This window comes from Schistocerca piceifrons, chromosome 1 (assembly GCF_021461385.2).
Source record: "Schistocerca piceifrons isolate TAMUIC-IGC-003096 chromosome 1, iqSchPice1.1, whole genome shotgun sequence".
In the NCBI taxonomy this organism is placed as follows: domain Eukaryota; kingdom Metazoa; phylum Arthropoda; class Insecta; order Orthoptera; family Acrididae; genus Schistocerca; species Schistocerca piceifrons.
The window spans coordinates 460,464,149-460,477,971 of record NC_060138.1 but is presented as its reverse complement, the minus strand read 5'-3'; the positions used below and the strand labels follow the sequence as shown (position 1 = coordinate 460,477,971).

Below are 13,823 nucleotides of genomic sequence, written 5' to 3'. Positions count from 1 at the left end.
ACAGTGATAAGAACATATACAGAAGGCAGTAGTGTAGAGTACACGAGGTATAAGAGGGCAGTGAGTTGGTGGAGCTGTCATTTGCACACAGATGATTCATGTGTAAAGGCTTTCGAAGTGATTATGGCGCACAAAGGGAATTAAAAGATGTTGAACGCGATATGGTAGTTGGAGCTAGACGCATGGGAATTCCATTTCGGAAATCGTTAGGGAATTCAATATTCCGAGAGCCACAGTGTCAAGAGTGTGCTGAGAATACGAAATATCAGGCATTACCTCTCCCCACTGACAACGCAGTGGCCTTCACTTACCGACCGAGAGCAGCGGCGTTTGCGTACAGTTGTCAGTGCTAAAAGACAAGCAACACTGCATGCAATAACCGTAGAAATCAGTGGGAACGTGTCCGTTAATAGCACGACATCGCCTACAGTGCTTCTCCTGGGCTCGTGACCAAATCGGTTGGACCCTAGACGACTGGAAAACGGTGGTCTGATCAGATGAGTCGCGATTTCAGTTGATAAAAGCTGATTGCAGGGTCCGAGTGTGGCGCAGACCCAATAAAGCCACGGACCTAAATTGTCAAAAAGGCATTGTGCAAGATGGTGGTGTCTCCAGAATAGTGTAGCTGTGTTTACATGGAATGAAGTGGGCCTTCTAGTCCCACTGAACCGATCGTTGTCCGGAAATGGTTATGTTGGGCTACTTGGAGACCATTTGGAGCCATTAAGGGACTTTATGTTCCCGAACAATGATGTCATGTCGTCGGGCCACAGTTGTTGGCGACGGAGTTCAACAACATTCTGGACAATTCGAGGGGTCGATTTGGCCACACAGATCGCCTGAAATGAATCTCATCGAATATTTATGTGACATAATCGAGAGATCAGTTGTTGCACAGCGTCCTTCACAGGCAACACTTTCGCATCTATGGACGGCTGTAGAGGCAGCATGGGTCAATATTTCTGAAGGGGACGTCTAGCGACTTGTTGACTCCATGCCACGTCGAGTTCTGCACTACACTGGCAAACGGAACGCAGTATTAAGAGATATTCCATGACTTTTACCATCTCATTGTACATTAATGGAATTGGTGGGTATTGAAGAGGAAGACCTAATGTTTCTTGCGGATCTTGTCTCCAATGAGCCATACGCACGTGTATGTGAGACTAAAATCACCGACGGAAACTCCCTCGTGGGACGTCCTCGCTCGCCAGTATAGCTGCAACATGGAACAGAAAAACTGCGTACTAGTACTATTATTTGTTTTTATTTGTGTCATCTCTATCGATTTGCATTAGTGGACAGAATGGAAAGATTTCATAGGCTATTCTTTTATTTTTCTGTGGCAATGAGAATTCTATAATGATTTCGAACGATTGGTATTAGAACAGCAAAATCTAAATGAACCAGAGAAAATTAAGAGGATTCATAAGCGGTATGCTGTACTCCTATAATGTGTAGGAAATTTCATGGGAAGTTAATCACAGCAGTTTAACATTAACGTACATGCTTCGCTTTAATTCTTCCCACAAATTGATAAGCTTTTTCGACATTCAAAGCTATTGCCTGAGTTTTTCGATACATTTCTTTACATTTAATTTCTTCCACTTATAAATGCATAAAGAAAGTTACTACACAATTTTGTGGTTCCAAGACTAAAATGTAATTAAAATGTGAAAAATCAATATGCATATGCATAACTGTCACTTCGCTTAGGTATCACAATCGTTCAGGAGGACAACAGTTAATAACTCGAGAGAAACCGACTTGTAAATCTTTATTTTATGTCTTCATTGACAGAATATAACGGCTGCAAGTGGTATCAATTTATCGAAAGGAAAAACTGTGTATATAAGATTTATATATTTCTAAAATGAATAAAATGAGAATTCTTATTTACATAAAGAAGGCATTAGTGTTATGTCATACCCTAGCAAATGTCTTCCACTTCTCCTCCAGCAACCTCTGAATGATGCCTCCGTCCAGCATGTCCAGATGCGCTTCTTTTGTTCCATTTAGAATGATGAATAGCGCAGAATTCCAATCTGAAAGGCGAGAAAGCAATCATCTAGTAAGTAAACATTGCCTTGAGATGTTTCAGTGAATTTTTGAAAATACTGTTCACCTCGATAGCATCGTCGCACTTTTACAACTCATAGAAACATGTGAGGCGTAATAGATTTAGAGAATGTTTCAACACCAAGTGTGACAAATAACGACTGTCCTTTTCTGTCAAAATGAAATGCGGAGTGCGGCAAACGTGTAACATGGAAATGGAAACTAAAATAGCAGGTCATTTCAAAAACTGCAACTCTAAATAAGGAATGAGTCTAACTAATACTAATTGAAATATATCGTCTAGGTCGTAGATTTTAATTGGACTCTATCTTATCGGTGTTTTCACTTTGCGTGTGTTTAGTCTCTGGAGCAGCTCATCACTCTCAACGTCTTTTGTAATTGAAGACTGCTATAAGTACCATTACAAAATTTAATCGTTGGTGAGCTTCAAATGCGACGGCTCATGCTATCCTTAATTCTACAAGTGGAATTTTCCTTTTAAGCTCCCTAATTCTCTTTGATCTGGTCCTCGAGATTAATATTTTCAAAGCATTCCATAAAATACTTGGCAATAACACAAGAGCGAGGGAGAACATCCCTGTGTGTTCCTCCCAATAATATTCGCAGTTCTTGTCTTCGCACTCCACAATGCACTGAAGCGCCAGAATAAAGGTGTGCATTAAGTGCTACACAGGGTGTTCGGAAAGTCCCGTTACATTGTTCTAGGACCTGTAGAAGGGAGTGAGTAGATAATATTTTGAACTAGAACCCATGTCCGCAAAAGAACCGTTTTCGTGCTACAACGATTTGAAAACATGTTGAAAACGACTACTTTTACAATTAAGTGATTAATCACTTGTTTTACAGTTCAACTCATTAATAGCCAAAGAAATTCCTCATGTACACATTGACGGGTTTTCTTCAAAGTGCTGCAGTACAACCGCTTCCAATTCGGGCGTGCGGCCTCTCCTTGGAGCACCAAAGTCAAGTCAGTTGATAGCGAAGGTACCCTTTCTCGAAGCCGTTGAGTAATTGTGGCGAAAGGCGTATATGATAGAGTCAGACGTTGTGGATAACGATCTCGATATAGGTGACGAGCGGCTCTGCCATTATCGTGAGTTTCTCCATCCAGAAGGATGACGTCGGTGTCTGCTGTAGACGTGTACTCAGCCATATTGCTCTAACACTCACAGATACGTGAATGAGGCTCGAACCAGGTCAGAGAGGTAGGATGGACGTCAAATGACATCAGCCGTTCCGAGGTAACCCCCCCCCCCCCCCCAATGACTACCCTGTTGCATATTCCTAGCAAATACGTTTTCAAACGGCTGTAGCATGGAAACGGTACGTTTCCGGACATAGGTTCCCATTCAAAACTCACTCCTCTCTACAAGTCCTAGAAGTTTATAACGTGAATTTCAGTACACCCTGGATATAGTTATTCTTCTCCGTGTTCCTTAATCGCCGGCCGGGGTGGCCGAGTGGTTCTAGGCGCTACAGTCTGGAACCGCTACGGTCGCAGGTTCGAATCCTGCCTCGGGCATGGATGTGTGTGATGGCCTTAGGTTAGTTAGGTTTAAGTAGTTCTAAGTTCTAGGGGACTGATAACGTTAGAAGTTAAGTCTCATAGTACTCAGAGCCTTTTGAACCATTTTTTTTGTTCCTTAATCGATGTGAGAGAAGCGGAGATAATATGCTTTACCCCACGTGATAACTGCTGTTGGCAGCTGTGCACATTGGTGGGTGAACGTTACGCCTTCCACATGCAATGGTACCAACAACAGCAATGCAGCTGCCATTTTGAGCAACGTGCAGAGTACCTATAAAGATAGCCAGATAGGTATAATGCATCAAGCAGTAAATTGACAAATTATCTTACAAACTTAATTCTGATGATAAATTATCCTATTACTAAAAAAGGGAAGTTTTCACAAAAAATAAAGAATTAAAAAGATCAATACCGGATATCGCTGAGCTCGAATATTTTTCTACTAAGAAAAATTGACAGTTGCTGCTACAGTTACTTTCCAGTTCTCTGAGTTGTTGGGTATAGCCTCGGTACGAGTTCCAGACGAATGATGGCCAACATGCTGTCAACCAAGGGTGTTGGCCTACTATCCAGATTCACCTTGACGATGGTGACGACGAGCTGCGCGCCGGAGGGTGGGATATAACAGCCCCGATGCTATTCCAAGATTATTTTCAAACACAAAAATGTGACTGTTGCGACAGACGGAGAACGGTAATGTGCACTGTCGCCATTCCAGGGCAAATACACATTTATAGACAAATACAAGCAACACTCACAAATCCTCAGACGATACAAAAGTAAAGTAAATGTAAAGTTTCGCATTGTGCCCCTGGGCGAGACATTCGAGACCGCCGTATCATCCTCGGCCAATTGTGTTATTTGAGGCGGCATGGCTGAGCATGTGATCAGCAAGCCGTTCTCGCGGGCGTTGTCGGGTTGCTTGACATTGAAACCGCTGCTAATGGGCCGAGTGGCTCTTCAGTTAGCTAACCGTTCATTTACTAGTCCTCCCACTAAACAAAAATCGCTGGCAGTACAGGGAATAGAACCCGAGTCCTCCTCGCGGCTGTCAGCTTCGCTGACCTCTCATCTACGAAGACGGACGATACAAAAGCACTGTGATATAATTACCTACACTGCAGGAAGAGCTCACAATGGGACCGTGCGAACCTCTCCTCACTGGTTTGATAAATACTGACAGCGCGTGCAGGGCACGCAATGTCTTCAACATGTGCGAACAGGAAGACGCAACTCTTAACCATTTTCGAGAAAATCGAAGTTGAAAATTTTGGGCGTCCTTGTATACTTCGCATAGTCTCTAGCATTCGAGGAGTCCAAAGATAAAAGAGTAAGTGCTTAGTTTTACTATCGCGCGGCCTCTTCATTGAATCACCCTTACAGAACTTTTCATTCACTGTAATTCCAACAACAGATATGCATGGTACTTGACGAAATTGTGTAATGACAGAGAACCTTTTATGAACGAATATCATGCTACTTTTGCTGTACACGCATTGAAAGACATCCACAGGAGAAAATTCGGCTTTCATTACATGTGCCGCATATCATGATAATTATTCTTTCTCATGTTTCTATGATCAGTATGAAGCTGATTCGCGATGTGATCCATAGGTTATACATTATACTTTTAACAAATGTAGATACAGTAATATAAATAAAATGGCTGTACTGTTATGATCAGCTATACTGATACGATTGAAAGCTCTTGTGTATCCTGTTTTCTTGGTATCGCCTAATGATACCACCCTACCGGCGTATCACGGTTGGTAAGGAAACTGCAAGTTTCTGCCCAACACCGACAGAGATCATGAGGGATCCAGCAGACCCAATGGAGCACGGCTGCCGAGCCACACGTCCGACGGTTCGTTACCCACGAGTGCCCTCTGCCGCCACGGTACAGGGTGGCCAGTGCGGCGACTCACCTCCACTCATGCTCGGAGCCACTTTGCAACGTGATGCTACGCAGACGCCAACTGGTCGCGGCTCCGTTTTCGTCGTCCGTGCCTCAGTACGGACAGACTCTTCCTTGTGGATATTGAGATAGCTGGACTGTTTCTCGCTGCACTATTGTAATGACTCTTCGCACGATTGGAGAAAAACAACTTAAGTAAATCTTCTGTTTTCCGTCTTTCTTTTTCGGGTCGTCATTCTTCTTACTGGTTTGATGCGCCCCACCTAATTTTCAATACTCGTTTGTAGCACCAAATCTCACATGCTTCGATTTTCTTCTGTTCCGGTTTTCCACAGACCACGTTTCACTACCATACAAAGCTGTGCTCCAGATGCACATTCTCAGAAATTTCTTCCTCAAATTAAGGCCGATATTTGATACTAGTAGACTTCTCTTGGCCAGGAATACCCTTTCCTTGCTTCGTACGTCATCGGTTAATTTGCTGCCTAGGTAGCGGAATTCCTTAACTTCATCTACTTCATGACCATCAATTCTGATGTTAAGTTTCTTGCTGTTCTCATTTCTGTACTTCTCATTACTTTCGTTTTCCTTCGATTTAATCTCAGTGCATATTCTCTACACATTAGATTGTTCATTCCGTTCAGCAGATTACGTAATTCTTCTTCACTTTCATTCAGGATAGTAACGTCATCAGCTAATCATATCGCTGATAATCATTCAACTTGAATTTTAATTCCACTCCTGAAACTTTCTTTTATTTTCATCATTGCTTCTTCGATGTACAGATTGAACAGTAGGCGCGAAAGACTACCTCCCTGTCTTACACCCTTTCTAATCCGAGCACTTCGTTCTTGGTCGTCCACTGTTATTATTCCCTCTTGACTCTTGTACATATTGTATATTACCCGTCTTTCCCCAATAGCTCGCCCCTATTTTTCTCAGAATTTCGAAAATTTTGCACCATTTTACATTGTCGAATGCCTTTTCCAGGCCAACACATTCTATGAACGTGTCTTGCTTTTTCTTTAGTCTTGCTTCAATTATCAACCGCAACGTCAGAATTGCCTCTCTGGTGCCTTTAACTTTTCTAAAGCCAAACTGATAGTCATCTAGCACATCCTCAATTTTGTTTTCCATTCTTCTGTATATTATTCTTGTCAGTAGCTTGGATGCATGAGTTGTTAAGCTTATTGTGCGATATTTCTCGCACTTGTCACCTCTTGAAGTCTTCGGAATTACTCACACATTCTACACAAAATAGTGAATAGTCGTTTTGTTGCCACTTCTCCTAACGATTTTAGAAAATCTGATGGAATGTTATTTATCCCTTCTGCCTTATTTGACTTTAAGTCCTTTGAAGCTCTTTTAAATTCTGATTGCAATGGTGAATCCCCTGCCTCTTTTAAACCTTCTGTTTCTTCTTCTATCACATCAGACAAATGTTCCCTCATATAGAAGCTGTCAGCGTAGTCCCTCCGCCGGCCGGTGAGGCCGAGCGGTTCTAGTCGCTTCAGTCGAGAACCGTGCGACCGCTACAACCGCAGGTTCGAATCCTGCCTCGGGCATGGATGTGTGTGATGTCCTTAGGTTAGTTAGGTTTAAGTAGTTCTAAGTTCTGGGGGACTGATGACCTCCGATGTTAAGCCCCATAGTGCTCAGAGCCATTTGAACCATTTTTGTAGTCTCTCCACCTATCTGCTCTCTTCTCTGCTTTTAACAGTGGAATTCGCGTTGCACTCTTAATGCTAGCACCCTTGCTTTTAGTGTTACCGAAGGTTCTTTTGACTTTCTTGTATGCTGAGTCTGTCCTTCCGAAAATCACTTCTTTTTCGATTTCTTCACATTTTGCATGGAGCCATTTCGTCTTGGCTTCCGTGCACTTCCTATCTATTTCATTCCTCAACGACTTGTATTTCTGTATTCCTGAGTTTCCCAGAAAATTTTTATACTTCCTCCTTTTATCGATCAACTTAAGTATATCTTCTGTTACCCATGGTTTCTTGGCAGTTACCTTCTTTCTACCTATGTTCTTCTTTCCTACTTCTGCGATGGCCCTTTTTAGAGATGTCCATTCCTCTTCAACTGTGCTGCCTACTGAGCTATTCCTTATCGATGTATGTGCTGCCCTAGGAGAACTTCAAGCGTATGTCGTCTTTCCGTAGTACTTCCGTATCCCACTTCTTTGCGTATTGATTCTTCCTGACTAATTTGCTGAATTTCAGCCTACTATTCGTCACTACTACATTGTGATCTGAGTCAATATCTGCTTCTGGGTAGGCCTTACAATCCAGTATCTGATTTCAGAATCTCTGTTTGACCTTGATGTGATCCAACTGAAATCGTGACGTATCACCCGGCCTTTATCAAGTGTGTATGTATGTATGTATATATTGATCCGGGGACCTAGAAACGACGGAGAGGCTGCGTCTCACCGCAGCCCTCAGTGGTTCACAACCCCACAACAGGCCACAGCAGTCCACCCGCCCCACCGCCGCCCCACACCGAACCCAGGGTTATTGTGCGGATCGGCCCCCAGTGGACACCACGGGGAACATCTCATACCATATGGGTGTAATCCCAAATGTTTGCGTGGTAGAATAATGATAGTATAGGCGTAAGTGGAAATGGTGTTTGCGCAGCATTCGCCGACACAGTGTAACTGAGGCGGATGGAAAACCGCCTTAAAAACCATCCACAGGCACACCGGACCTCGACACTAATCCGCCGGGCGGAATCGTGCTGGAGCCGACACACTTCCCCCCCCCCCCCCCCCCCCCCCCCCGGGAAGCAGCGCTTTAGACCGCGCGGCTAGCCGGGCGGGCTTTTCCAAGTACACCTCCTCCTCTTGTGATTCTTGAACAGAGTATTCGCTATTACTAGCTGAAATTTATTACGGAACTCAATTAGTCTTTTCCCTCTCTCATTCCTTGTCCCAAGTCCATATTCACCTGTAACATTTTCTTCTACTCCTTCCCCTACAACTGCATTCCAGCCCCCATGATTATTAGATTTTTATCTCCCTTTATGTTATGTATTACCCTTTCAATATCCTCATACACCTTCTCTGTCTCTTCATTTTGAGCTCGCGACGTCGGCATGTATACCTGAACTATCGTTGTCGGTATTGGTTTGCTGTCGATCCTGACAAGAACAACCCTATCACTGAAATGTTGGGAGTAACATACTCTTTGCTCTACCTTTCTATTCATAACGAGTTCTACTCCTGTTACACCATTTCCTGCTGCTGTTGATATTACCATATACTCATCTGACCAGAAAGCCTTGTCTTCTTTCCGTGTCACTTCACTGACCCCTGCTATATCTAGACTGAGCCTTTGCATTTCCCACTTCAGGTTTTCCAGTTTCCTTTCCACGTTCAAGCTTTTGACATTCCAGACCCCCATCTCGTAAAACGTTATCCTTTCGCTTATTATTGAAACTTCTTCTCATGGTCATCTCCCCCACGGCAGTCCCCTCCCGGAGATCCGAATGGGGAACTGTTCCTGAATCTTTTGGCAATGGAGAGATCATCACGACACTTTTTCAGTTACAGGCCACATGTCTTGTGGATACACGTTACGAGTCTTTAATGCAGTGGTTTCCATTGCCTTATGTATCCTCATCCCTTTGATCACTGGTAATTCTTCCACCTTTAGGGGCAGTTTCCCACCCCTAGGACAAGAGAGTGTCCTGAACCTCTATCCTCTCTTCCGCCCTTTTTGACAAGGCCGTTGGCAGAATGAGGGTGACTTCTTACGCCGGGAGTCTTCGGTCGCCAATGCTGATTATTAATCAAAATTTAAGCAGCCGGGTTTCGAACCCGGGACCACGAAAGTTTTGATTACTAACCAAAGACCACAAGCTTGCGTAGTTTGCTGTGTTACTTGTTCACTAATCATTTGAGCTGCTGTCCAACTTTCCTACAACGACAGTTACCACACCACTGAGTAACCTATCTCTCCTTACCATTGTGCACGAAGTCATACATAACATTTTTATATCCAGTCTCCTCGTGAAAATGTTTTTTCCCCTTTTTCCACGATAAAGGTTATGAAAATCATAAACGAATCAATATTGATAATTTGCAAAATCATATTAAATCTCTTTTTAGAATTACATCGTAATGAAAATAAATAAAAATGCGCCAGCTGTGAAATTCTCTCCAGAGATCTCATGCTTATGAAACTTACGTAGATGCTTACTCGCTCGGCTGCAGGCTCCTTGGTTAATAACGATCATACAACGTATATAAGCGTACTTACATTTTCAAACTCCATTTTTTCAAAACTTTTGAGAGTTGCGTTTTCCTGTTTGCTTATGTTGAAGCATTAGTCATGCCTTGCACACACCCTGTCAGTACGAATCAAATCGGATATGGGATGCTCGTACGGTCCCATTGTAAGCAGAGTGTCGTTGTGCCGCTCTTCTATTGTATTCAGTGAACCCATACAAAAGGTTCACATTGGCCAAGTTTTCATCAGTAAGCCAATACACAATGTTCTTAATGTACACCTAATACTGCTAGAAATACAGAAACGAGCAGCCCGCATCTCGTGGTCGTGCGGTAGCCTTCTCGCTTCCCACGCCCGGGTTCCCGGGTTCGATTCCCGACGGGGTTAGGGATTTTCTCTGCCTCGTGATGGTTGGATGTTGTGTGCTGTCCTTAGGTTAGTTAGGTTTAAGTAGTTCTAAGTTCTAGGGGACTGATGACCATAGATGTTAAGTCCCATAGTGCTCAGAGCCATTTGAACCATTTTTTTTGACAGAAACGTGCAGTGCTGAAAGCGAGACTGAGGACGAAGAGTGAAGTGGTCGTTGGTGTTGTCAACAGCAAGTACTAGTCGACCACAATATTATTGTAGCTGAGAGTGAGGATGCTTCTACCGGTTAAACGCGAGTTTTTATCTGTGATTTTTCACGAGGACACACTGAACTTCTTGACAGTATACACACAACTTTCTTTAAACCATTCACGGTGGGACGCGCTTTCCTTAGTCACCCCTGCACTTCTTTAAAATAGTGTCACTGCGTGTTTCTGGCAATACTATGGGAGGCCATGTGCAATAATATCGTGGTCGGTGGTACTTGAATGAACTGAATAAATTTGTTACCTAACAAGACAAACAACCGCATACAATCGACAGATATTTTCAGTGAAATAAAGATGCAAAAATAAGCGGTATAGGAAATCAGATGAAGTACCGGAGGCCACAGGTCACTTATACCAAAATACTCACAAAATGTCTCTCAGTAACCTTCGAAGTTTTGTCCTTGAGTTCTGGTTAGTAACTATCAGTCTCCGATTTATCTCTCGAACCATACGAACGTACAGAAAAAATTTTGGTAACTTAATACAATATTCTGTCCGATGTTACATTCTCTGTTACCTGCAATCTTAAATGACGAAACTTGAAGTCTACCCAACATATTTTTTGTGTTCATGACATTCTAATTCTTTTTGAAGGTTGTTTCTCTTGTCATATTTTCATTGCATCCTCTACATCCTCTTGTTGACATTTACTAATAGTATTATTTAATTCTACGTGTATTTGTATTGTTGCTACTATCGTTTCACTGAAAATTTTTGACAGCTCCCCCAGTTCATTTAAATTATCTTTTCTTTTGATTTCTTGGTATCTATAACAGCTTTTGTTACTTGTATCTTTAGTCTGGGACTAAGATGCTGAACGTGGTTGATAGGATTCGGTGTTCCTTAGTATTTCTTAATGTTGTTGTTGTTGTGGTCTTCAGTCCGAAACCTGGTTTGATGCATCTCTCCTTGCTGCTCTGCTCTGTGTGAGTCTCCTCATCTCTGATTAAGTAATACAACCTACATCTTTCTGAATATGCTTACTGTATTCATCTCTTGGTCTGCCTCCACGATTTTTACCCCGACACTTCCCTCCAATTCTAAACTGGTAATTCCTTGAAATCTCAAAATGTGTCTGTTGATCACTTTCCTTGGTCAAGCTGCGCCATAGATTTCTTATCTCGCCAGTTCTATTTAGTACCTCCTCATTAGTTAGGTGATCCACCCATCTACTCTTCAACATCCTTCTGTAGCAACATCATTTCCAAAGCTTCTATTCTCTTTGTATCTAAATTGCTTATCGTCGATGTTTCAGTTCCACGTATGGCTACACTCCAAATACCTTCAGCAAACACTTCATAACACTTACGTCTACGTTCGATATTAACAAATTTCTCTTCTTCAGAAATGCTTTCCTTGTCATTACCAGTCTACAAATGAACATTGGCTGTCATCAGTTATTTTGTTGCCCAAATAGCAAACTAATCTACTACTTAAAGGTTCTCATTGCCTAATCTGGTTCTTTTAGCATTCGACTACATTTCATTATCCATGTTTTGCTTTTGTTGATGTTCATCTTATATCCTCCTTTCAAGACACTATCAATGCAGTTTAACTGCTCTTCCAAGACCTTTTCTGTCTCTGACATAATTACAATGGCATCGACAAAGTCCCTGAACATTAATTTCTACTCCAAATTTTTCTTTGGTTTTCTTTACTGCTTGTTCAGTTTACATGTTGAATAACATCAGGGGTTAACTACAGCCCTGTCACACTGCCTTCTCAACCACTGCTTCCCTTTCATGCCCCTCGACTGTCGTACCTGCCGTCTGGTTTCTGTACAAGTTCTAAACAAACTTTCGCTGCTTATATTTTACCCCTGTAACCTTCAGAATTTCAGAGAGAGTCTTGCACTCTCCGGCCGAGGTGGCCGAGCGGTTCTAGGCTCTACAGTCTGGAACCGCGCGACCGCTACGGTCGCAGGTCCGAATCCCGCCTCGGGCATGAATGTGTGTGCTGTCGTTAGGTTAGTTAGGTTTAAGTAGTTCTAAGTTCTAGGGGACTGATGACCCCAGAAGTTAAGTCCCATAGTGCTCAGAGCCATTTTTAGTATTGCAGTCAACATTGTCAAAAGCTTTCTTTCACTCTACAAATGCTATAATTGCAGTTTTGTCTTTCCTTAACCTATTTTCTAAGATAAGTCGTAATGTCACTATTGCCCATCTATTCCTACATTTCTCCAGAATTCAAACTGATCTTCCCAGATGTTGGCTTCTACGAGTTTTTCCATTCTTCCGTAAAGAATTCGTGTCAGTATTTTGCAACCATGACTTATTAAAGTGATAGTTCGGTAATTTTCACAGCTGTCAGCATCTGCTTTCTTCTAGAAGTCTGAGAGTATTTTGCCTGTCTCATACATCTTGCTCACCAGATGGAATAATTTTGTCATGGCTGCTTATCCCGAGGCGTTCCGCAGTCTTGACACAATGTCATTTACCCCTGAGGCCTTGTTTCGTCTTAAATCTTACCGAGCTTTGTCGAATCTTTCTCGCAATATCTTATCTCCCATCTCATCTTCATCTGTGTCCACTTATCTTTCTATAATATTGCTTTCAAGTTCATCTCTCTTGTATAGACTATATAGTCCTCCGGTTTTTCAGCTTTCCCTTCTGCGCTTAGGACTGGTTTGCCATCTGAGTTCTTGATATTCGTACAGCTGTTTCTGTTATCTCCAAAGGTGTTTTTAATTTTCCTGTAAGCGGTATCTACCTTCCACATTTCCCTTAGTGACATATACTTCTAAATCCTTGTATTTGTCCTCCAGCCATTCCTGCTTAGCAATTTTGCGCTTACTGTCAATCTCACTTTGTAAACGTTTATATTAGCTTTGGCTTGCCTCATTCGCAGCATTTTAAAATTTGATCCTTTCACCAATTAAATTCAGTATCTCTCGTGTTATCCAAGGGTTTCTTAATATATTCTCGTAATCACCGTTTCTGGATTGCTGCCTACTAAGTCTGCAGCCTGACTAGAAAGAACGTGTGCTGTTGTGCGTAGCTTTGAGTACTGACTGGTGCGGCCGTCGGGCAGCAGCGTGTCGAGCGCGTTGAGCGGGTAGGCGGAGCAGGTGATGTTGGAGTAGCGCCAGAACTCCCTGGCGCTCAGCTCGAGCATCTCGCGGAAGACCTCGGCGCGGCCCAGCTTGCAGGCGAGCGTCAGCGGCGTGAGGCCGGCGCGGTTGGCGATGCCGTTGCACGCCGGCAGCTTGGGGTGCCGCAGCGCGTAGCCGAACATGTCCTGCAACACCGCGGCACGCCACGCACTCACTCGCTGGACAAGGCGCCATTACCTTTCCCTACATAATACGTTGTAAGGTGCATTTCTTTAACATACCCAGAAATGTTGAACTCGTGACAATTAAAAACTCTCTAGTTACCATTAAGCTGTATACTGTACTACTGTCAATACAGATTCATACGTGCACAGGATAA

The 13,823-nt window shown here is 42.9% G+C and overlaps 1 protein-coding gene across 1 annotated transcript in view; it reads right to left on the bottom strand.

The window, feature by feature from the left end:
• The window catches only part of LOC124736535, a 264,204-nt gene that overhangs the window by 174,106 nt on the left and 76,275 nt on the right, over positions 1 to 13,823 (bottom strand). Inside the window, exons 6-7 of the mRNA XM_047248575.1 lie at positions 13,404 to 13,629; positions 1,930 to 2,045 (exon numbers count right to left, since the gene is read on the bottom strand). Of these exons, the coding sequence (XP_047104531.1) occupies positions 1,930 to 2,045; positions 13,404 to 13,629 (342 nt within the window). The remainder of the gene's footprint in view (positions 1 to 1,929; positions 2,046 to 13,403; positions 13,630 to 13,823) is intronic.